At 35.7% G+C, this 26491-nt stretch overlaps 1 protein-coding gene across 11 annotated transcripts in view; it reads left to right on the top strand.

Annotated features, from left to right (window-relative positions):
- SLC4A10 (solute carrier family 4 member 10) overlaps positions 1-26491 on the top strand; it is a 343332-nt gene that overhangs the window by 182661 nt on the left and 134180 nt on the right. For all 11 annotated transcript variants that reach the window (XM_027559338.1, XM_027559409.1, XM_027559355.1 and 8 more), the window contains 2 exons: positions 10453-10613; positions 21984-22172. In XM_027559338.1, coding sequence (XP_027415139.1) covers positions 10453-10613; positions 21984-22172 — 350 coding nt within the window. The remainder of the gene's footprint in view (positions 1-10452; positions 10614-21983; positions 22173-26491) is intronic.

Genomic DNA, 26491 nt, shown 5'->3' with positions numbered 1-26491 from the left:
TAGCTAATTTTATAGGTGCAAAGTAAATTTCATTGTTTTAATCTGTATTTTTAATTATTAGTGAGATTGAATATCTTTTCATATGTTTTTATGTTTTTCTGGAGAACTAGCTGTTTATTTCCTTTACTGGTTTTATTTCAAGGCATTCATTTTTGTTATTTGTGTTTTTTAATGCCTTAAAACTAGGGTATGTTATTCTGTGTGAATTACCCTTTTTTAATGAAAAAATATATATAAATTAAATTCTTTCTGATGCTATTTTAATATTTTAAATGTAGAACTAAATTTGAAACAGTTTTTATTAATATATGACCTGGAAAATTTTAAGATTAAGAACCATCTACCTAATTTTTTTCTTTGAACTGCATCAAAACATAAGTACTATTTTCAAAGACATAATATATGTGCTCATCTTTTTTGATGACAGAAAAACAATATATGATAATATTCTCCACCAATTAGTTTTATAAATTTTGCTCTTTTATGATGAAAAGTTTTTGATAAGGAATTTAAAGTGCAAACCTCCCTGTTTAAGGCTAGAATCATCCATCCTCAACTAGTTCTAAGAAACAAGAGTTCCTGTCTGACTTAAACGAAGAAGATTGATGGTTATGATGACTGTACAGCTCTGATTACAGTTTCTTTAATCAATTGCTGAGAATTACTTCTTGGCAGCATTTTTTAAAAAATGTATTTCTTCTTTCTCATCCCTCAGAATAGAGCAGAGAATTAGGAATATGTGTTCTGACGTAAAAATCTAGAGTTTTTTACCTTCTAGATCAAATGGTGGTCTATTCCTTTTAAACACTAACTTCTTGTAACTTTCCCACTCTGTTCAAGCTAGGAGATAGCAGAGTAATACCAGAATCTAGCTCTCTGCCTATCACAGTTGAGCAGGTAAGGTTTTATCATGGTCTAATGGATTAACTTGAACGACATTTTATTCTAAGTCACCAAAATATGTTGCTACTTATTTATAAAGAATGAAAGAGATGATCTAGTTAATTATTAGTATTCTCTAATATTATTAGATAGGACCTGTGTTCTTAGCCCTGCTTCTGGTGCATATATTTGAGGTTCAAATAAACATCTGATAAGCAGTCAAAATAGTAACAGACATTGAAGAGAAGAGTAGTAAATTTTGGCTGAGGCACAATACTTCAGGAAAGAACAGAATATATTTATTGAGGACTTAGAAATGAAGTAGGTTTTAATGTGGTAAAAGTAATTTTGTTCTGGATAACCTAGTTCATCTAAAAAGACTAATTTTAGTTAATTCATGACTCTGTCTGAGTTTTCAAATGCAGTTTAATTCTAATAGATCATTAGCCTAACCATTTGAACTATTTCTTTCTTTTGATTAGTATTCCAGGGGTAATTAATAATTTTCTACCCTAATAGTAGAAATTAAAAGGATATTTTATCAGCACATTGCACCTGCCACATATCACACCTAGAATTTTCATGCCCACTGTTGTTTCCAATTAAAGCTTAGGTAAAGTTTTAGATTTTGAAGCTAAATTTTGAATCATAATTATTTAATAAATGTTTGTGAAAACCAGCTGTTCACTTTTAAAGACCCTAAAAGAAGCCATATGGCTGGGCTCATGAAATCAGCACAATTACAATGTCCTGCTTATAAATAGCATGTAATGTTATTAATAGAAAAGTACGCAGAGGTACCACAGCTGTGCAACTGTGGAAACAACATGTTTGACTCACTGTGGTTGCCCTTTAAAAATGTTACCCACAAATGAGCTCAGCAGAGGCAAACCAAGGGGTAGCAGTTAGGCCTCTGATACATAGATGGTAATGTGGAAAAAGATGATTAAATCAAACCAATTTTATTCATGATGTGAAGGTATTCAATATTCAAAATTGGTAGAGGTTCAAGGCAGCAAGATTTTTCAGTGGAGTGTGAGGTGTGAAAATAATATGGGTTAAGAATAGCTAATGTCAGTAAGGATGAGATGGCTGCATGGCATCACTGACTCGATGGACGTGAGTTTGAGTGAACTCCAGGAGTTTGTGATGGACAGGGAGGCCTGGCATGCTGTGATTCATGGGGTCGCAAAGAGTCGGACATGACTGAGCGACTGAACTGAACTGAATGTCAATAAACTCTAACTTTGGATATATTTTATTTTCCCTTTCCCCTTGAAATAGGCACTTTATGATCACATATGTTATTCTCCAGCCCCTATCCTAACCATGTTCCTTTTTAACCCTCAATATCCTTAATTTTACCCCATAAAAAGATGTTTTCTCTTGAAAATTCATGACTTTCCCCAAGGCTATGATTTTAGATGATACAGTAACTCCCTATTTGGATAGAATCAGAGAATAAAATTGTTAGAAAAGTTAAACTGAATTAGTGAGAATAAAATAAACAGAAAGAGTTAAATTCCATAGAAAAAGTCCATTTCTAATTTACAGAAGAATTTTATTTTGTAGATTTCTTATATGTGTATTGTAGAGGAGATTATCATCAACTTAATCCTCAAAGAATTCAGGAAACACCTATTTTATGTTGTTGTTGCTTAGTAGAAAGAGATTCCAATGTGTTAATTACGGATGAAAACAGACCCAGACTTACTGAAAGAAATGAAAATAAACTCAAAGAGTTTAAATCCACCCTTCCCCCATAGAAAATATCATGCAATTGGCCTAAAATTTCAGTTTTTCTTATTGTCTTTCACATCTCATTCATGCTCGTGAGACTCCTGTTTGCTTTGGTTTGCTAGTCAAACAAGTGTCAGCTGAGTTTATTTGAAAACTGGAATAAATTACAGCAGTTTAGGTCATTAACTGCAGTCAGGCATTTTGCAACTGACAGTATATTCAGTGACTACAGATCTTGAAACAGGATTTGGTGTGTTCTCAGGCCTGCTAATTTCTATCTTTAGAGTATGAAATGGAATGAAAAACAGAAAAGAGAGATATACGTATATATCTTTAAAATATATTCATTTAAATATCTTTCGAAGCTTTTGGCATCATTCTGGAGTTGGCATAAAGCACTGAATCTTGAAGTGTTTAGTAACTTGATATTTGTAACTCGTGGGTTCCTTTTTATGGGAAGCATCTGATGCTTCCTCCTGTAATACTCATAATGGTTATATCAAACCATCCATGCATATAACTTATATTTGGTCATCCAAACTGCATGAAACTCCCAAGAGTCTCCATTCTTTTCTGAAAGACCAAACCCTCAATTTGAAGGAAATTATTCTAAAGGAAGTAGTTTTAAAATGGAACAGAATAGAGAATTAAGAAAGACTAACCCAAGGTCTGTGGTGTTGGAGAAGACTCTTGAGAATCCCTTGGACTGGAAGGAGATCCAACCAGTCCATCCTAAAGGAAATCAGTCCTGAATATTCATTGGAAGGACTGATGTTGAAACTCAAACTGCAGTACTTTGGCCACCTGATGCAAAGAGCTGACTCATTTGAAAAGACCCTGATGCTGGGAAAGATTGAAGGCAGGAGGAGAAGGGCACGACAGAGGATGAGATGGTTGGATGGCATCACTGACTCAATGGACATGAGGTTGAGTAAACTCTGGGAGTTGGTGATGGACAGGGAGGCCTGGCGTGCTGCGATTCATGGGGTCCCAAAGAGTCGGACACAACTGAGTGAGTGAACTGAATCTAAGTGCAGCTAAGCGATTTTTGACAAAGGTGAAGAAAGAATTGTCTTTTCAAAAAATGGTACTAGCACAGTTAGAGTTCTATAAGTAAAAAAAAAAAATTAACTTCAATCTAAACTTCACAGTGTACACAATATTAATTCAAAATAAATCGTAAATCTAAATGTAAAACATAAAGCTATACAAACGTTAGGGAAAATGTAGGAGAAAATCTTCAGGACCAAGGGCTAGAAGATGAATTTTTAGACATGATATTGAAAGCACAATCTTTTAACTAAAAGAAAATATTTTAAAATTTGACTTCATTGGAATTAAAAACTTTTTGCTGTGAAAAAAACAAAACCTGTTAGAGGATGAAGACAAACTACTGACAGGGAGAAAATATTTGCAAACCACATATTTGACAAAAATATTATATCTAGAATATGTAAAAAGCTTTCAAAGTTGAACAGTATAAAAACAAATCAATTAAGAAAACGTGCAAAAACAAGCAAACAAAAAAAGACCTTTCAGAGAAGAGAAACACATTGCAAATAGAGATGTAAGCAGTGTTCAAAATCATAAGTCATTAGAGAAATGTAAATTAAAGCCACTGTGATGTACTACTGCACACCTAATAGAAGAACTAAATTTTTTTTAAAAAGTCATAATAGCAAATGCTGATGAGGATTCAAGAGACTGGATCTCTCCGCTATTGCTGGCACCAATGTAAAATGGTAGCACTACTCTAGAAAACAGTTTGACAGTTTCTTATAAAACTAAGCATGTACTAGTGAATAAGACTCAGCAATCACAGTCTTAGGCATTTATCCTAGAGAGATGAAAACACATTCACACAAAAATCTCTACATGAATGTTCATAGCAGCTTCATTTGTGATAGCAAAAACCTATAAACAACTCAAATATCCTTCATTGGGTGAGTGGTTAAATAAACGGATACATCCATACAGTGGAAAACTTTTCACCAATAAAAAGGAACAATCTACTGATATATACAACAACTTGGATGGATCTCAAAGACATTGTACTTTAGTGAAAGATGTCTATCTCCAAAAGTTGCAAACTGTATGATTACACACTTAGCCAACAAAGGTCCATCTAGTCAAGGCTATAGTTTTCCAGTAGTCATGTATGGATGTGAGAGTTGGACTGTGAAGAAAGCTGAGCGCTGAAGAATTGATGCTTTTGAACTGTGGTGTTGGAGAAGACTCTTGAAAGTCCCTTGGACTGCAAGGAGGTCCAACCAGTCCATCCTAAAGGAGATCACTCCTAGGTGTTCATTGGAAAGACTGATGCTGAAGCTGAAACTCCAGTACTTTGGCCACCTCATGCGAAGAGTTGACTCATTGGAAAAGACTCTGATGCTGGGAGGGATTGGGGGCAGGAGGAAAAGGGAACGACAGAGGATGAGATGGCTGGATGGCATCACCGACTTGGTGGACATGAGTTTGAGTGAACTCCAGGAATTGGTGACGGATAGGGAGGCCTGGCATGCTGCGATACATGGGGTCGCAAAGAGTTGGACACGACTGAGTGACTGAACTGAACTGAACTGAATTGAATGTCCTCAAAATGACAAAACTATAGTGATGAAGAAAAGATTAATGATTACTAGGGGACAGAAACAGGGTGAAGACTGAGACTATAAAGGAAGCTCATTTGTGATGATGGAGCAGTTATATATTTTGATTATTGTGGCAGTTACTGAATCTTTTGTTGTTGTTTGGTTGCTAAGCTATAGTTGACGAGCCTTATTAATGACTATCACATGGTCTCTGATGCATAATGACCCCGAAAGGGGTAAAAATTGTTAAGATTCACTAATATGAAAATATTCTGAACTGTGTAGGCAAAAATATATGTATATGTTGTATATAGATGTATATATAAAATTGCTATAATATTGCCACCATTTGAAGAGATGCTGTCAACGATTTGTGCTCAAGTGTAAGTTTTTTCAACCTTCAAACATTCTATAAACTCATGGTGGGCGTAGGTATACTCCCCTCTCTAAACTTGTGGCAGATATAGCCATTTTTCCCTATTAGTTTCCTTTTTACTTCCTGACATTTTGGTCCTTGAACACTAAGAACAGATCCAGAGTTTCTTTATCTTTCTTGGAACTCTACACATTAATCTTTCTGACTACCCCTTTTGGTTGGCTTTTTTAGCTGGCCAGTATACTGATTCTTTACTAGACAACATACTTGTCCTCTGTTGGAGTTGGAGTGTTTGATTGTGTAATTTTTTCATGTAAAACAGTAATATAATATCATAGAGAGAGGAAGTTCGAGTGATATTGCACGGCAAGAGGAAGTTAGGGCAAAAGTGACAAGGAGAAGAAAAAAATGAGGAAAATGGTATGGAGTGAAGAAAAGAGAGGCATTTAGGTGAGGGTTTGTTAGAAATGGTGGAATTAAATTGGTTATCTACTGAGATTAAAAAGGAAGTTCTTAAAAGAATAAGATATTTAGTATGACTGCCAAGCAGTAAAATCATCAACTTCTCTTTATTCCTTCCATTTATCTTAGTTAGAAAAAAATCTCAGATATTACTGTTCATTTCACTCCAAGAAGGCAGTGGTTTCCCATTTGGCACTGTGATATCAAGAGTCTTCTATTCTTAGCCCTGGCAGGAACGCTTAGGTAATGCAAATTGAGCTCAGTTCTTATAGATTTAGTCCCTAGAAGTGACTGCAATCACAAGATTTTATTCAAGCAGGCCTAATATGTATTTTTCCAGCAGAATAATCCCCAAATTATACTACTTTCTCTAAAAATCAAAGGGCAAAATTTTCAAAAGTTTCGTATATTGTTTTTAGACTTTGCACTAAATAAAAATGACTACTCTTTCTTTTCCTTTTGCATTTTATTATCATTCCATGAAGTGTACTCTCTTTATTAGTTCTATTACAGATTCCCTGTGACCACTGAATAAACATTTGTTGTTGTTTACTTGCTAAGTACTGTCTGACTCTTGCCACCCCATGGACTGTAGCCTGCCAGGCTCCTCTGTCTGTGATATTTCCCAGGCAAGTATACTGGAGTGATTACCATTTTCTTCTGGAGATCTTCCCAATTCAGGGATCAAACCCACATCTCCTGTACTGGCAGGCAGATTCTTTACCACTGAGCCACCAAGGAAGCCCGACTAAACACTTATATTAATATAATTTTCAGTTCAGTTCAGTTCACTCACTCAGTCGTGTCCGGCTGTTTGCAACCACATGAACCACAGCATCGCCAACTCCCGGAGTTCATCCAAACTCATGTCCATTGAGTCGCTGAGCCATCCAACCACCTCATCCTCTGTTATCCCCTTCCCCTCCTGCCCTCAATCTTTCCCAACATCAGGGTCTTTTCAAATGAGTCAGCTCTTTGCAACAGGTGGCCAAAGTATTGGAGTTTCAGCTTCAACATCAGACCTTACAGTGAACAACCAGGACTGATCTCCTTTAGGATGGACTGGTTGGATCTCCTTGCAGTCCAAGGGATTCTCAAGAGTCTTCTCCAACACCACAGTTTAAAAGCATCAATTCTTCAGCACTCATCTGTCTTTATAGTCCAGCTCTCACATCCATACATGACTACTGGAAAAAATAGCCTTGACTAGACAGACCTTTGTTGGCAAAGTAACGTCTCTGCTTTTTAATATGCTGTCTAGGTTGGTCATAACTTTCCTTCCAAGGAGTAAGCGTCTTTTAATTTCATGGCTGCAGTCACCATCTGCAGTGACTTTGGAGCCCCCAAAAATACAGTCACTCACTGTTTCCCGTCTATTTGCCATGAGGTGATGGGACCAGATGCCATGGTCTTAGTTTCCTGAATGTTGAGCTTTAAGCCTACTTTTTCACTCTCCTCTTTCACTTTCATCAAGAGGCTCTTTAGTTCCTCTTCACTTTCTGCCATAAGGGTGGTATCATCCACATATCTGAGGTTATTGATATTTCTCCTGGAAATCTTGATTCCAGCTTGTGGTTCATCCAGCCCAGCATTTCTCATGATGTACTCTGCATAGAAGTTAAATAAGCAGGATGACAGTATACAGCCTTGGCATCCTCCTTTCTGTATTTGGAACCAGTCTGTTGTTCCTTGTCCGGTTCTAACTGTTGCTTCCTGAGCAGCATAGAGGTTTCTCAAGAGGCAGGTCAGGTGGTCTGGTATTCCCATCTCTTTCAGAATTTTCCACAGTTTATTGTGATCCACACAGTCAAAAGCTTTGGCATAGTCAATAAAGCAGAAATAGATGTTCTTCTGGAACTCTCTTGCTTTTTGGATGATCCAGAGGATGTTGGCAATTTGATCTCTGGTTCCTCTTCCTTTTCTAAAATCACCTTGGCTATCTGGAAGTTCATGCTTCACTTATTGCTGAAGCCTGGCTTGGAGAATTTTGAGCATTACTTTCCTAGCGTGTGAAATGAGTGCAATTGTGCGGTAGTTTGAACATTCTTTTCTTTGGGATTGGAATGAAAACTGACCTTTTCCAGTCCTGTGGCCACTGCTGAATTTTCCAAATTTGCTGGCATATTGAGTGCAGCACTTTCACAGCATCATCTTTTAGGATTTCAAATAGCTCAACTGGAATTCCATCACCACCACTAGCTTTGTTCATAGTGATGCTTCCTAAGGCCCACTTCACTTCACACTCCAAGATGTCTGGCTCTAGGTGAGTGATCACACCATCATGATTATCTTGGTCATGAAGATCTTTTTTGTACAGTTCTGTGTTTTCTTGCCACCTCTTCTTAATATCTTCTACTTCTGTCAGGTCCCTACCATTTCTGTCCTTTATTGAGCCCATCTTTGCTTGAGGTGTTCCCTTGGTATCTTTAATTTTCTTGAAGAGATCTCTAGTCTTTCCCATTCTATTGTTTTCCTCTATTTCTTTGCATTGATTGCTGAGGAAGGCTTTCTTATCTCTCCTGGCTATTCTTTGGAACTCTGCATTCAGTGGGTATATCTTTCTTTTTCTCCTTTGGTTTTTTCTTCTCTTCTTTTCACAGCTATTTGTAATGCCTCCCCAGACAGCCATTTTGTTTTTTTGCATTTCTTTTTCCTAGGGATGGTCTTGATCCCTGTCTCCTGTACAATGTCATAGTTCATCAGGCACTCTGTCTATCAGATCTAGTCCCTTAAATCAATTTGTTACTTCCACTGTATAATCATAAAGGATTTGATTTAGGTCATACCTGAATGGTTTAGTGGTTTTCCCCACTTTCTTCAATTTCAGTCTGAATTTGGCAATTAGAAGTTCATGATCTGAGCCACAGTCAGCTCCTGGTCTTGTTTTTGCTGACTGTATAGAGCTTCTCCAACTTTGGCTGAAAAGAATATAATCAATCTGATTTTGGTGTCTACTATCTGGTGATATCCATGTGTAGAGTCTTCTCTTGTGTTGTTGGAAGAGGGTGTTTGCTATGACCAGTGCATTCTCTTACCACAACTCTATTAGCCTTTGCCTGCTTCATTCTGTACTCCAATGCCAAATTTGCCTGTTACTCCAGGTGTTTCCTGACTTCCTACTTTTGCATTCTAGTCCCCTATAATGAAAAGGACATCTTTTTGGGGTGTTAGTTCTAAAAGGTCTTGTAGGTCTTCATAGAACCGTTCAACTTTAGCTTCTTCAGCATTACTGGTCAGGGCATAGACTTGGATTACCATGATATCCAATGGTTTTCTTTGGAAACGAACAAAGATCATTCTGTCGTTTTTGAGATTGCATCCCAGTACTGCATTTTGGACTCTTTTGTTGACTATGATGGCTACTCCATTTCTTCTAAGGGATTCCTGCCCACAGTTCAGTTCTGTTTAGTTGCTGAGTCATGTCCGATTCTTTGCGACCCCATGAATCTCAGCACGCCAGGCCTCTCTGTCCATCACCAACTCCCAGAGTTTACCCAAACTCATGTCTTAGTAGATAAAATGGTCTTCTGAGTTAAATTCACCCATTCCAGTCCATTTTAGTTCGCTGATTCCTAGAATGTCGACGTTCACTCTTTCCATCTCCTGTTTAGCCACTTCCAGTTTGCCTTGATTCATGGACCTAACATTCCATGTTCCTATGCAATATTGCTCTTTACTGCATCAAACCTTGCTTCTATCACTAGTCACATCCACAACCGGTTGTTGTTTTTGCTTTGGCACCATCCCTTCATTCTTTTTGAAGTTATTTCTCTGGTGATCTCCAGTGTCATATTGGAGCTGTCATAGCTACGTGGGGAGTTCCTCTTTCAGTGTCCTATCTTTTTGCCTTTTCATACTGTTCTTGGGGTTCTCAAGGCAAGAATACTGAAGTGGTTTGCCGTTCCCTTTTCCAGTGGACTGCATTCTGTCAGGCCCATATGGCATGGACTAGTTTCATGAGTTAGACAAGGCTGTGATCCGTGTGATCAGATTGGCTAGTTGTCTGTGATTGTGGTTTCAGTCTGTCTGCCCTCTCATGCCCTCTCTCACTGCCTACCGGCTTACTTGGGTTTCTCTTACCCTGGACGTGGGGTATGTCCTCACGCCACTTCCTGCTCCTGCGACGCTCAACTGCCGCTAGCCACTCCTGTGCCAAAATATTAATAAAAATAACTTAAAGTTTTTCTTTGTTTTAAATATATCTTTCAGTGACAGATAGAATGTTAAATGGAATTAAAATGAAATAAACCAGAGGTCTTGTGTTGGCTTTTACTTCTAAAACCCTTGAAACCAAGAAAAAATGTCAATATCTTTATGTGTCTACCTTTTATTATGGAGATAAAGATTCATTTATCTACAGTGTAACTTTCAGTGTGCTGATGATATTATTTATTTGTATAGGTGGTTGAAGTTTGAAGAAGATGTGGAAGATGGAGGGGAAAGGTGGAGCAAGCCTTATGTGGCTACTCTTTCACTGCACAGCTTATTTGAGTTAAGAAGTTGTATTCTGAATGGAACTGTGTTGCTGGACATGCATGCCAATACTTTAGAAGAAATTGCAGGTATATCTTTTATTCTCCTTAGTCTAGTTCATCGTTATGGTGCAGCTGATTTTTTTTACTCTTTTTTTCCTTATAATTCTATATATCTATAATTTTTAGGAAATTAATTCTCATGATCAATGTATGAGACCTTAAAAACAACTTTGTTTTACCACCTCATTTAAGATAAAATAAGTTGAGTCTCAAAGATATATGGTCTAACTTATAGTGGCAAGTAGAACAAGAACCTATATATCTTGGCTCCTATCTAGGCTATACTGTTTTTGTTTTTCAACATAGTATGTAATTAGGCTGCCATGAAAAAACAGAAAGAAAAATCCATAAAGCTAGAGATTGGTTTTTTCAATATTCAGATACATGAAATAACCAAATGAAAAAATTTCAATAAATAGGAAAAATATTAGATTAGAATAGAACGGAAAGCTATGGCCATTTATTTTAAATTATTTATTGGTTTATGACTGTGCTGGGTCTTTGTTGCTGTGCACTGGCTTTCTCTGGTGGTGGTGCACAGGCTTCTTATTGTGGCTTCTCTTGTTCTGGAACACCAAGCTCTCAGTGCTCAGGCTTCAGTAGTTGCAGCACACGGGCTCACTGATTGTGACTCACCAGCTCTGGAGCACAGGCTCAGTAGTTGTGGTACACCGACTTAGTTGCCCCAAGCATATGGGATCTTTCCAGACCAGGGATGGAACCTGTATCTCCTACATTGGCAGGCAGATTCTTAACCATTGGACCACTAGGGATGCCCCTGGCCATTTTTTTAAATTTATTTTTTTATTGAAGGATAATTGCTTTACAGAATTTTGTTTTGTGTCAAACCTCAACATGAATTAGCCATCAGTTCAATTCAGTTCAGCTGAGTCGCTCAGTTGTGTCCGACTCTTTGCGACCCCATTAATCACAGCACGCCAGGCCTCCCTGTCCATCACCAACTCCCAGAGTTTACTCAAACTCATGTCCATTGAGTCAGTGATGCCATCCAGTCATCTCATCCTCTGTCGTTCCCTTTTCCTCCTGTCCCCAATCCCTCCCAGCATCAGAGTCTTTTCCAATGAGTTAACTCTTCACATGAGGTGGCCAAAGTATTGGAGTTTCAACTTCAGCATCAGTCCTTCCAGTGAACACCCAGGACTGATCTCCTTTAGGATGGACTGGTTGGATCTCCTTGCAGTCCAAGGGACTGTCAAGAGTCTTCTCCAACACCACAGTTCAAAAGCATCAATTCTTCGGTGCTCAGCTTTCTTCACAGTCCAACTCTCACATACATACATGACCACTGGAAAAACTATAGCCTTGACTAGAAGGACCTTTGTTGGCAAAGTAATGTCTCTGCTTTTGAATATGCTATCTAGGTTGGTCATAACTTTCCTTCCAAGGAGTAAGTGTCTTTTAATTCCATGGCTGCAATCACCATCTGCAGTGATTTTGGAGCCCCCAAAAATAAAGTCAGCCACTGTTACCACTGTTTCCCCATCTATTTCCCATGAAGTGATGGGACCAGATGCCATGATCTTCATTTTCTGAATGTTGAGCTTTAAGCCAACCTTTTCACTCTCCTCTTTCACTTTCATCAAGAGGCTTTCTAGTTCCTCTTCACTTTCTGCCATAAGGATGGTGTCATCTGCATATCTGAGATTATTGATATTTCTCCTGGCAATCTTGATTCCAGCTTGTGGTTCATCCAGCCCAGCGTTTCTCATGATGTACTCTGCATAGAAGTTAAATAAGCAGGGTGACAATATACAGCCTTGATGTACTCCTTTTCCTATTTGGAACCAGTCTGTTGTTCCATGTCCAGTTCTAACTGTTGCTTCCTGACCTTCATATAGGTTTCTCAAGAGGCAGGTCACGTGGTCTGGTATTCCCATCTCTTTCAGAATTTTCCACAGTTTATTGTGATCCACACAGTCAAAGGCTTTGGCATAGTCAATAAAACAGAAATAGATGTTTTTCTGAAACTCTCTTGCTTTTTCCATGATCCAGTGGATGTTGGCAATTTGATCTCTGGTTCCTTTGCCTTTTCGAAAACCAGCTTGAACATCTGGAAGTTCACGGTTCACATATTGCTGAAGCCTGGCTTGGAGAATTTTGAGCATGACTTTACTAGCATGGGAGATGAGTGCAACTGTGCGGTAGTTTGAGCATTTTTTGGTATTGCCTTTCTTTGGGATTGGAATGAAAACTAATCTTTTCCAGTGCTGTAGCCTCTGCTGAGTTTTCCAAATTTGCTGGCATATTGAGTGTAGCACTTTCACAGCATCATCTTTCAGGATTTGAAATAGCTCAACTGGAATTCCATCACCTCCACTAGAATCAACCATAGGTATACATATATCCCCTCTTTTTTGAACCTCCTTCCCATCTCCCTCCTCATCCCACCCATCTAGGTTGATACAGAGCCCCTGTTTGAGTTTCCTGAGCCATACAGCAAATTCCTGTTGGCTATCTATTTTACATATGGTAATGTAAGTTTTCATTTTACTCTTTCCATGCATCTCATTCTCTCCTCCCTTCTCCCCATGTCCATAAGTCTGTTCTCTATGTCTGTTTATCCATTGCTGCCCTGTAAATAAATTCTTCAGAACCATTTTGCTAGATTCCATATATGTGCATTAGAATATGATATTTTTCCTTTTCTGATTCACCTCATTCAGTATAATAGGTTCTAGATTCATCTGCCTCATCAGAACTGACTCAAATTCATTCCTTTTTATGGCTGAGTAATATTCCATTGTGTATATGTACCACAACTTCTTTATCCATTCATCCGTTGATGGGCATCTAGGTTGCTTCCATGTTCTAGCTATTGTAAATAGTGCTGCAATGAACAATGGGATACATGTGTATTTTTCAACCCTCGTTTCTTCAGGGTGTATGTGTAGGAGTGGGATTGCTGGGTCATTTGGTGGTTTATTCCTAGTTTTTTTTTTTAAGGAATCTCCATACCGTCTTCCATAGTGGTTGTATCAATTTACATTCCCACCAACAGTGCAAGAGAATTCCCTTTTCTCCACACCCTCTCCAGCATTTATTGTTTGTAGACTTTTTGATGGTGGCCATTTTGACTGGTGTGAGGTGATATCTCATTGTGGTTTTAATTTGCATTTCTCTTCATAATGAGCTATATTGAGCATCGTTTCATGTGTTTGTTAGCTATCTGTATGTCTTCTTTGGAGAAATGTCTATTTAGGTATTTTTCCCACTTTTTGATTGGGTTTTTTGTTTTCCTACTATTGAGTTGTATGAGCTGCTTATATATTTTGGAAATTAATCCTTTGTCAGTTGTTTCATTTGCTATTTCTCCCATTCCGACGGTTGTCTCTTCACCTTGCTTATAGTTTCCTTTGCTGTGCAAAAGCTTTTATGTTTAATCAGGTCCCAATTGTTTACTTTTGTTTTTATATTCCATTTATTTTAAATTGAATTAAAAGTCTTGAATTCCAGAGGAAGCCAAGTGATATAGTTGAGATTAGTTTGTAAGTGGAAACTGTGACTTGCCTCTGGGATGAATGATTTGTACTAGAAGCCTGTTATCACACAAACAGTTATATTGAGGAAGCTTCTTACTGTTACTCTGGAAATAAAAGAAAAGAACTCCTGTATCTTTTGATCTGGAAGCAAACACATTTTAGTAAAGACAAAGTAATACAAAAGAAACCACCACAGAAATGAGTTTTGAAAGGGTATAAATAAAATGGTTAATGAAGGTTTTTTCAAAATAGAAACAAAGCTAAGACTCAAGCAGTTTTAAAAAGATTTCTAGTTTGGAAAAAAATAAAAGCAGTTGCATGTGGAATTTATTTGTAGAATAGAAATACTTCAGAGAGATTTCAATGTCTTAATTATATTGTAAGGATGGGAAAAAAAAAAAAAAACCCGAAACTGTTTTCTGATCACATGAGAAAATATTGTATTAGAAAAATAATGTATGTAATTTAATCTTCAAATAGCCTCATAAAGTGTCATTCCCATATTTCAATAAGAAAATAGAAATTCTGAAACTTTCACAGTTTAAGTTCCATTTAAGTTCCTCTGACTTTAACATCCGTGTTCTTTCTATGGCATTACAACTACTCTCTGAAGAAAGAGGTGGCTTGAAATGGATGTCATTAATTCCTCTAAAATTATTTATTTGGTTGTTGGTGCTAGTAGGCATACGTACATTGCAATATGTGGGGAAAAAAGTAAGCATGGAGAAATATTTTGTTTGTTAAATCACGAACAAAAGACACACACACACACACAGGGAAGATAAGTTTCCTTCCCCTCAGTCATACAACACTTAGAAAGAAGTTACATTTCATTTATTTATTTATTTAATTTTTTTAATTTAAATTTATTTATTTTAATAATTACTTTACAATATTGTATTGGTTTTGCCATACATCAACATGAATCCACCACGGGTGTACACGTGTTCCCCATCCTGAACCCCCCTCCCAGCTCCCTCCCCATCCCATCCTTCTGGGTCGTCCCAGTGCACCAGCCCCAAGCTTCCTGTATCCTGCATTGAACCTGGACTGGCGATTCGTTTCTTATATGATATTATACATGTTTCAATGCCATTCTCCCAAATCATCCCCCACCCCTCTCCCACAGACTCCAAAAGACTGTTCTATACATCTGTGTCTCTTTTGCTGTCTCACATACAGAGTTATCATTACCATTTTTCTAAATTCCATATATATGCATTAGTATACTGTATTGGTGTTTTTCTTTCTGGCTTACTTCACTCTGTATAATAGGCTCCAGTTTCATCTACCTCATTAGAACTGATTCAAATGTATTCTTTTTAATAGCTGAGTAATAGTCCATTGTGTATATGTACCCCAGCTTTCTTATCTATTCATCTGCTGATGGACATCTAGATTGTTTCCATGTCCTGGCTATTATAAACAGTGCTGCGATGAAAAATACAGAACTAGAGTCTAAATGACTGTATAGAATATACAAGCATACTTTTTGGAAGAACACAGGATACAGCAACAGGTCACATTAACCAAGACTTACAGTCTGTGGGGTTGCAAAGAGTTGGATGACTTAGCAAGTAGAACAACAACGTGGGAATTAGCAAACTTCCTGAGAATGTTGGTATAGTAGCCTTCCAACTCAATTTCCTAGCTTTACATTATGGAGTATTGCTGATACCAATAAATATTTTATGTTTTAATTAGAAATGAAATGATAAGGCTTTCCCTAGCACTTCACCATTTAGGAAGCTCTTTTTAGTAATTCTACAGCTATCTTTTTAATTCTCAGAACAGACTTGGAACCGAGAACTATTATTGTTATCCTTCATAAATGAAGAGACTCAGAAGGTTAAAGGTCTTGTGAAAATAAGGAGTTTATTTCTGCTACTTAGTCAGTAGCATTTCATTACCTTTGAAAATGGATTAAATCAAATGAGTTTTATATTGGCTCTTTTTAATGAAGCTGTCAAATTCCTCAGCATGGCAAAATTAGCCCCAGAAAGTAGTCCTCATAGTTTTACCAGGCTTTAAATTTCTTAAAACATGTAATTTTGAATGTCTTCTTTAGGAATTTATTTCCACCAGAGAATATTCTGTTATAGTTTGATGAAAACACTTATCATCTTAGCTTGGTTTTGTTGTCTAAATTTATGTTTCATTTCCCTAAACCTGCCCTCTTCCCCAAGCTCAGCTCGTTAGCTGTGTTGAATCTAGTTTTTTAAAGCAGATTACATTTTCTAAGTCTGTTCTTACAAATGAAAGTAGTTCAGTGGAAGTCTCTGTACCCCAAATATTAATAGCTTTTTAGTATTCTTTATTCTCTTCTAATTAGTCTGTATCTTTCTGGCTCTAAAGTAGACTAACTTTTTTAATGTCTCATTTTCAATGTACAACAGTCTGTAAATTGCCATTCAGAAAAGGTCAGTAGTTTAGAGCTAATACCATGTAGAAAAATATGATTACAAATACTTGTGTAGATGATTATTACTTTAGGTTCCTTTTCAGTCATTAATGAGAAGAGATTCTCTCTGAGTAATTTTAATTTGGCTTATTTAATCCAAATGTATTTATTTCTGTCCTCAATAAAATCTCATTAAAACATTTTCTCGTGATAGCTTGTAATTATTTTCTTGTTGTTTACTCACTGCTATTTTTACTTTGTGACAATTTAGCTGTATTATTGAGTGTGTAGTAAATATATTTTACATTTTGAAGACTTCTAACTTTATATTTTCACATTCATTACTATATTTTATTATCAAAGACACCTTGTGAGGTAGAGAGGAAACTATTTCCTGCATTTTATAAACAGGTTAATAGTGATATATTACAGGTAACACCTGCAGAAAATGGGAAATAGCTTCTTCTGATTAACCTATAATCATAAATTTTGTTTTATTCTATTTCATGATAATTTGGGATCATAGTGACTATAATTAACTTTAAGATTTGGAAGCTTTTCTTCACCTCTTATTTATTATATATTTCTATACATTAGACAGTTACTAATGTATTAGTCATTAGTTTCTGTCTTGCGAGAGCTAGATATAATTGTTTATTTTTAAGAGCTCTAAGCCCTAGTACTTTGTAAATGCACAGACTCTACAGCTTAATGTTTTCTAGACATTTCCTAGTACAGGCATATGGCCCAGATATTGTTTTAGAATGGTCAAGTATTTTTATATCAATGTTCTGATATGTTTTTGATCGACTCTTAAATAATTCCTTAAAGAGATTTTTGTAGACTTAGTAGGAGAAAATCCCTTTTGTATCTGGCAGGTCTGTCAAGAATTTCTAGTGTAATTAAAGTAGGATTTTCTTCTGGATAAAGTTAATTTAAAAATGTCTATTTCCCAGTGTTTTAAGGAACTGAGAATAAATTTAAACTTATTCCTTCAAAATAGTACTTAACCTTTTCAAATCCAAGATTCTCCAGATATATTTTCTTATCACAATTTATTTTGATATAGAGATTAATTATATTAAAAATGCTGCTCAATTATATTCACATAAATTATAGGTAATTTTGCAATCTATGTTAATCTGTTTTAAATTCAGCAGTATAAAAATTAATAATGGAAATATTAGCTCTGTGGTATTTATATTTTAACCTAATTCTGTCAATGAAGGTAAGATATTAAAACCAAACAAAGTTAGTATCATGGACAGATTAGCAATCATAGATCTCAGTTCATTAAAACATCTTTTGTTGTTTAAAATCTTTCATCCAAAGAAAATCCATAGTTTGCTCCACTGAATATACTCTGCAGATTTGGGAGTATGAGAATAGCCATATATATGTTTTAAATGCCTATACTGTTACCGTTCTTGGTCGGGAAATTAAGTATTTTTATAGTAGTGAAGAAGGGCATGGCAACCCATTCCAGTATTCTTGCCTGGAGAATCCCATGTACAGAGGAGCCTGGCAGGCTACAGTCCATGGGATTGCAGAGTCAGACACAACTGAATCAACTTAGCACCAGCACCATGGTAGTTCACATTTTTATTACACATACTGCTGTTGGTACTGGCAACCAAACTGTACAATTTAGAAGCCTCTATCCTCCTCTTCTCCTCCAGCATCTTTTAAGTTAAGACAATAGATTATTAAGACAAAACAATTATATGATCATCTTTAAAGAGACAGAGATTTATATAGAGTCTGTAGAATCTCATGGTCTCTAGAGGCTTTCATTCAATAGTCAAAATGGACTAATCATGGTGACTTAATTGCCTTATTAGGACGAGAAGTATTTTTTCACTTTCGGAGGCTTTTTTACACAAATGCTATTTTTCTGGAGTCCGTTTAGTGGTAGAAGATTGACCGATTTATTCTTTTTCTTCCTGCTCCTTCTGTTACCATCAGATCCTGACATTGTACTCTGGCAGGCTAGACTGTGTTATTTAGGCATCAGAGCCTGTGGAGATGGTCGGTCTTGACTCTGGGCTGAAAGCCATTATGACCCATTATCCTTTCCTACTTTTTAAGGTTAATACTAATGTATTTTATAGTGGTGAGGAGAACAATGTAAGTGATTAATGAATCACACTCTCTTTGGTACTTAAATTCCACCTTTAGCATGAGTTATATTTTTAAGCAAGTAGATTAACATTTATAGTTCATTAAGGCATTGCTAGATGCAGTTACTTCCGAGGAGTTTACTGTGTATTTATTTCTGTGTGACTGATGAGCAGATGAGTTTTTTTTTTTTTTTTACTATTTATTTTCTCTTATACAACTGTTTTATATAAAGACCTTATCTCTGAAAAGCTTTTTTTTTAAATTTTATTTTATTTTTAAACTTTACATAATTGTATTAGTTTTGCCAAATATCAAAATGAATCCGCCACAGGTACTTGAAAAACTTTTAAGCCAGTAACTTATTGCTTTTCGTGGTACTCAAGCCTGGAAAGCTATGCTTTGGTAAGAATGAAAAATTATAAGCATGTACATGTTTTATTATATGATTAATTTTTATTCTGATTAGAATATTAAACTTGGGATACATATCATGACTTATAGATAAAACTGCTGTGTGATCTGAATAACCTACTTTACAACTCCTATTATGAAGTATATAATGCATATTTGGAGAAGATTACCTGGAGAAGGAAACGTCAACCCACTCCACTATTCTTGCCTGGAAAATGGACAGAGAATCCTGGCAGGTTACAGTCCATGGGGTTGCAAGAGTTGGACATGACTTGGCGACTAAAACAACAACAATGATGCATGTTTTATATATGTTCTTCACTCTTGGCAGGGTTGCAATGTGAAGTCATATATGTTGACAATTTAACATTTCCTTTATTTCAAATTAATCCAAGTGTAGTATAACTACTAGTCTCCAAAAAATTGAGATATAAGTTTAAATATATTATCATACATTTTCAGAAGAGACTTTGGAGGTAATTATAGAGGATTTTATGGCTTGTTTCCAGACATGCATTCTACCTCTTTCCATTGTAAACAGCCAAGATAGAGCAAAGGCTGGCAAATTATGCTCTATGTGCAAATATGGCCACTGCCTGATCTTGTTAGGCATGTGCGCTAACAAAGAATATTACATTTTATATTATTAAAAGCAATAAAAAGAAGATCAATATTTTGAAATGTGAAAAGTTTGTGAAATCCAAATTTAGTGTCCATAAAAATGTTTTACTGAAGCACAATTATGGTAATTTGTACATGTTGTTAATGGCAGCCCACTCCAGTACTCTTGCCTGGAAAATCCCATGGACGGAGGAGCCTGGTAGGCTACAGTCCATGGGGTCGCTAAGAGTCGGACACGACTGAGCAGCTTCACTTTCACTTTTCACTTTCATGCATTGGAGAAGGAGATGGCAACCCACTCCACTGTTCTTGCCTGGAGAATCCCAGGGATGGGGGAGCCTCCTGGGCTGCCATCTATGGGGTCGCACAGAGTCGGACATGACTGAAGTGACTTAGCAGCAGCAGCAGCAGTACATGTTGTCTGTGGCTACTTTCATACTATATAAATGGAGTTGAATAGTTGTGACAGAGATTGTATGGCTTGCAAAGGCTAAAATATTATCTGACCCAGTACATAAAAGGTTTGTTTGCCTCTGAATTAGGGAAATGACTCCAGAGTAATGGGAAGTTCTTGATTAGCCTAAAGTAAGTGGGGATCCCATCTTCTTAGTCAGTGATTGGCTCAGCAAATATAGACAGGACTATGTCAGTCGAACTTAGAATTGTCACTAGGAAGAGGGAAAAGGAATTCTCTTTTAAGAGAAAGTCACAAACAAGCAAAGAAACTCTGATGTGAAAGAAGATGTATATTTCTTTGTTGCTGCTGGCAGCCACCTTATGATAATGAGGAAAACAGCCTGAGGTTAAAGCTCACCCCTCCTTACCATGAGGAGGGGGAATCTGATAGAGTCACTGAAAAAATGGAATGAATCCAACTTAACTTTGATTTTTCTGCTATGTGAGCCAATGAAATTTGTTGTTTTAGATAGTTTGATTTGGATTTTCTGTTACTGATAAATCCAACTTTGCCTCTGCTTGATATACTATTATCAAATATAGATAAATGAATTAAAACTATCCAAAAATTTAAACCACAAACCCATAACCTACTTAAAGGAAATTTCAAAGAAAATCTTGTACCTGGAAATTACTGAGGACCTCCATATTCCAGTCATGCCTTATGTCCCGGTAACAGTGCTGGTATGAGATAGCTATTATCTCTGTCTTAGAAATAAGGACACTGCAATTATTCAACATCACGAGGCCACACAGCTAGAACATGAGACAGGACCCAAGTCTGCTTCCCCAGTCATTTGCCTTTCACATGGAAGGAAGACATTGTTTGGAAGGAGGATTCTGCTAGTTTTCAAATCTTCAGTATACTCAACGGGGCAGTGGAAGGCAATTCACTGTAATCTGCTTTATATAAGAAAATCAAACAGTTAATATTTGGTCATAGGAAAGCAGATTAATTACACTGAGGTTTAGTGAGGTGAACTTTGTATTACCAAGAAACCTAAAAATGCCTTTACTCATCTACTTATTTTATAGGCATTTCTGACACGTATGATAAATATCAATCTGCCTAACTATAGCCTTCTGAAAATCTCATCTTTTGTTCTTTATTTTATGGATATAGAATGTTTTTTTCTTAAATATAAACACAGTATCAAGGAAGATTTGAGAGGATTGATTTTATATTCATGTGAAAGAGTTGTTTACTTGACTTCCCAAGTTACTCAGTGGTAAAGAATCCACCTGCCAATCAGGGTTCGATCCCTGGGTCAGGAAGATCCCCTGAGGAGGATTCCAGAATTCTGGAATACTCCAGTATTCCAGTATTCTGGAATTCCAGTATTCTCGCCTGGAAAATCACATGGACAGAGGAGCCTGGCTGCCAACAGTCCATGGGGTTGCAAAGAATCGGACACGACTGAGCACACACACACACAGATAGTTGCCTAAGCCACCTTGCATCAAATTTTTACAGGTGGACTTTTGTTCACTTAAAGAAAAAACACTGAAGTTATTCTCTACTAGAAAAGGAGAGGAAGATCATATTAAAATATAAGTATGAGGCTATTTTCCAATTTTAGACGTACTATTTGTATTTATATCACCCCTACTACTATTCCCTCTCATCAGTGTAAATAAAGTAGACAATAAAGCATTTTGTTCTCAATACAGCTATTCATATTTGAAAAATAAAACTCCATATGATACATGTTTTAAAATGTTTGATTTATAATGAAGAAGTTCCCATGTCTTTCTTGCGTAACACTTCTACAAAGACGAACTTCTGTTTCTAAGATTACCTAGGGTATGCATATTTGGACTCAGTGGTTCACTAATCACTTCACAGGAAAGCTGTGCTTATATCTTCTTTCTGCCTTCACTCTACAGATATGGTCCTTGACCAACAAGTGAGCTCAGGTCAGCTCAATGAGGATGTACGCCACAGGGTCCACGAGGCTCTGATGAAACAGCATCACCACCAGAATCAGAAGAAGCTCACCAATAGGATTCCCATTGTTCGTTCCTTTGCTGATATTGGCAAGAAACAATCAGAACCAAATTCCATGGATAAAAATGGTAAGTATTTCTTTATTGTACTTATTGTTTATTATAGTTATCTGAAATATCAAAGTCCTTTAAAATATATCTTACTTGAAAATGATTTATTGAAATTCAAATTGTAGGGATTTTGACAAAGAATTTAAGTTTCCTGACAGGCTCATGAAAGAATGCAAGGGAAACTTTTTCTAATAGGAGGTTATAGACTCCATTGTAGCAAACACAAACTGTCAGTTGCATCCCAAATAAGATCCTAGTCTTTGTGTCATAGCTTAATGAGCGTCTCATAGCTTAACAGTGCTTTGACTTAATGTCTTTTAGTTAACATGAATAATCATCAACATTTAGTGATAGTGAGAGGAAAATATTGGCTTCATGTTGTTCATGGTCAACGAATCCCTTTTGAGATCACGATTGAAAAGAGCAGCTAGTACCTTACTTGTGTCTCTACATATATTAAGCCTGATTTCTAGTTCATGGGCTCATTGCCTTTTGCAGTACTGTTTCATTAGCGTCCATGGAGGCACCACACTTACCATCTTGGCACACCAACATAGATGATGCCACCCATTGTTTTCTAGTACTCATTCATGACTTACTCCTTAGCAATCATGAAGCCAAAACAATGTTTCTGACTGTTTTATCCTTTCTGTGTATTTTGTTCCCTCCTGGTATCCATTTGACCCTTCATCTTTTACACTAAGGAAGTTGCTTAGAGATCTGTCACTCATCCTTTCCATTGGTCCTGTGAAGGAAAATGAAGTTATCATGCAGATGATATGAGTTTATTATACTTCTGCTAGCTAGAAAAGTTCCCAGTTTTAAAAAATACAAATTAGTGAAAAGTAATTTCAGGTGTTTTACTAGAGAGACTGATTTCCACAAATGGACTGAAGCATGTATATTGGCAGCATAGACTTTATGTAATTTCGCTCCTGTTTTCAAAAGCTTAAAAGATGCCTTAAATACAAATGCATGAAAATGAGGTTTTTCCAGATTCTACTTTATATAGGTACTTTGGTAATTTCCATACTACCAAATCAAATATAGACAGATAGAAGAAATGCTTTAATAAATCAATAAAAATGGTTAGATGTACTATTGTTTCAGAACACAGAACCAGTTCTAAACAGCAAAATAATTTTGGAAATACTAATTTGATTTTTTTAAAGAGCCTTTAATGACTGAATGTAAATCATTGTTATATTGAAAACTCTATGGTTGTACATATATTAAGTTCAATAAAAGTGTTATGAGTGCTTTATAGAATATACAATATTGTATTTATCAATCCCACTGGATATTTTGAGGATTTGTAGCTTGCTTTGAATTACATCATACATTTAAAATATATTCATATTCTAAATCACAATTTGTTTTAAAATACGTTATATTTGAAAATGACAAAATGAAGTTTTTATATTCTGAAACATTATATAGTGCTTTTATTATGCTCACAATACTGGTATTTGCTTGATATTTTTTAAAACAGATTAACAAACAAAAAACAGATTGAGATATTTGCTAATTTTGACTATTGACTTATATCTAGATGATCCTAAAGACCTTATTAAAATAGTATCATGACGTAAATCTCTTTGAATGCAAGCAAATTTTATGAAAGTTAACTTCTGTTTTTATTTCATTACCTTTACTGGAAATCAGACAATAAAATATATGTCTGTAAGAATACTATGTGTTTATTCAAAGATGTAAGGACCTTGTGAGCTAGCCATAATTTGTATCTCAGATTTTCACTGGGGATAACATTTACTATAAAATGATTTTATTACATTATACTTTTGGAGGGAAAGGGCACTGAATTCACTGGATGAATTATTTATTGTAATATCATATAGACCTAGACACATTATTTGTTACAGCTTTAAACCTTCATTAAACATAAGAAGAGGTGATAGAATTATAGCTTTAAATAAAAATCCACATAAAGATACAAAGTTTTTCTGAGAGCGTGCTTTTTGTCTTATTGAGGCAATTGCTTAGTTTTTCTCAAAACTAGAATATGAATAGTTCTGAAGTGGTTCTGTCACCATCTGTATAATCAGTCTTTATCTGAACACATAAGATCTTTTTGAGGCATATATTAGGGTAATAAAAACTTGGAAACATTTCTAATAAAATGCATACACCCAATTAAGTATCATCATAAAGTACACTGTCAGAAGTGGTTTTCTAAGCCTAGGCTTATAACACCTCCCTGTGACTCTGTTTTGCCTCCTCACACACTTTGCATAATTATGTGTGTTAAGAATTCTGAAAATGTGAATAGACATCACCAATTTAGAAATAAATCTCCTATCCAGAAGTGAAAGAGGGTGAAAAGTGAAAGCGAAAAAGAGGGTGAAAGACCTTTATTACTAAGGTTCTCAATCTACTTATGGACTCTAAAAGCTGGTTCACTCTAAATAAATACTCACTATAAATATAGATTTGACGTTCTGCTTCAAGATATGTAATAGAAATTACATTTGTTTCTGCAGTATACTACAGAGAAATACAAAAGGGTTTCAATACATCCAAAATGGTAAAGATAATATTCTCATTATTTAAAAAAATCTCTTCACTATTTTATGCAAAAGAGACTTTTGAAAATTAAAACTATAGGAATTAAATAGAGTGAGGATTTCCTAGAAACTAGAAAACAGCAAACGTTTTCCTTGCCAAGTAGAGGGATGGAAACAAGCCCCCTCTTGTTTAAAGTATTATATAATATATAAAACATTATATAATATAATACCTTTATAGAAGTGAAACAACTGATACTCCCTCAGCAACAAACTGATACTTGTATAGGGAACTCTATAAAAGAGTCATATCGAATAAAGTTTCTGCTTCCTTGGTTGACCTGTTCCTTGAACATGCTACCTTGGTAGTAGTCCCAAGGGTTAAACGTTTAGACATTTTCAACCTGAAGATCAAGTGGGATTCTTCCCCAAGTTGTGATTAGACTTACAAGGTAGTGATTTTGTTGCTCTTCTCCCCATCTGCTGTATTTTGTTCATACCTTTTTAAGTAACTTGTGATCATGTATCAATCTTATCTCCAAGTATGCTAGCTTAACTTCTTTGTATAATTTTTTTCTTGGTGTACTGCACATTCTCTTAAGGGCTAAGACACAGGATGTTATGGATTCACCATGCATTTTTAATGCCACCATGCTGTGTTTAACTTTCACTTTTCATTAAGCATCAAAACTGTGAGAATTAAATGTCTGATTCTGATGTTTCAATAAAAAGTGACAGTTCTATCTGGCAAAACAACAGCAAAAAGATAATAGAAAGCTCATATCTTCTTTAACATTAGAACTCAAAAGAATACTGTGGAAAGTACTCAAATATATAAAGATATTTGAATAATTTCTTGAAACTGGAAGGACTTTCCAAAATAAAACAAAGGCTTTTGTATTTAATGATTTAGAAAGCAAGATATATCAGTATTTGTAGTAATCATTTAGATCATACATTCAATTGTATTTTTGAGACTCTGGATTACAAATCTATTCTAAAATATTATTACCCTTGTGGTAACCTTTACATAAAAAAAATAACTTAGACTTAGTTTCCTTAGGTGTAGGGTGTCTTCATCCCACTGTTTCCTTTACTAATAATTCTCTTATTCCTTTTCCTTCACTTATCTTTTCTCTCTCCTGTTCTGAACACTTTCCAGTTGTACCTTTTATTTAGGATCTTAAAAGGAATTGCAGAGCAGAAGGTCTCTGACTTACTTTCAAAACTGTAGGTTTCTGGAGAACATTTAGATTTGGAAGGATCAAATGACTTGACTCTTTAGGCCGGCACAGATTTCAGCCCTTAAAGTGATGTACACGTCTGTATTGTGAATGATTTTTTTTTATGGCTTTAAAAATCAGTATTATGGCTTTATAATTGCATCTTTTACAAATGCTGTACTTTTTCCAGATATATAATGTTTTATGTGTTTACATATTTATGTGCTTTCTTATTTTTAAAATACCGTTACCTCATAAGAGATATCAAGAGTTTAAAAAGTATCCGTTTATAATGTTTTAACCTTGATGGAAAAAAAAAGCTAGAATAATAATTCTTAGAATTACTTGAGAGAAAACATTTAAAAACTCATGTAGATGATACAATCAAACATTATATAGTAAAAGTATTTTCCAATACTTTTCTCAAAAAAAAAAAAAACAAGATGACGTTGACATAACTCGTTTGGTCTGTTGAGAAACTATACTGTTGCTACTTAGTTTTGGAAACTCAAAAGTAGGTCTTAACAGCAAAAATATTTCTAGGATGATGTGTTTAAATTTATTTCTTATGTTACATAATTATTTTCAG

The sequence above is a fragment of the Bos indicus x Bos taurus genome, chromosome 2, assembly GCF_003369695.1.
Source record: "Bos indicus x Bos taurus breed Angus x Brahman F1 hybrid chromosome 2, Bos_hybrid_MaternalHap_v2.0, whole genome shotgun sequence".
Lineage (NCBI taxonomy): Eukaryota > Metazoa > Chordata > Mammalia > Artiodactyla > Bovidae > Bos > Bos indicus x Bos taurus.
Note: the sequence above shows the minus strand (reverse complement) of the source record. Positions and strands in the feature narration are given on the sequence as shown.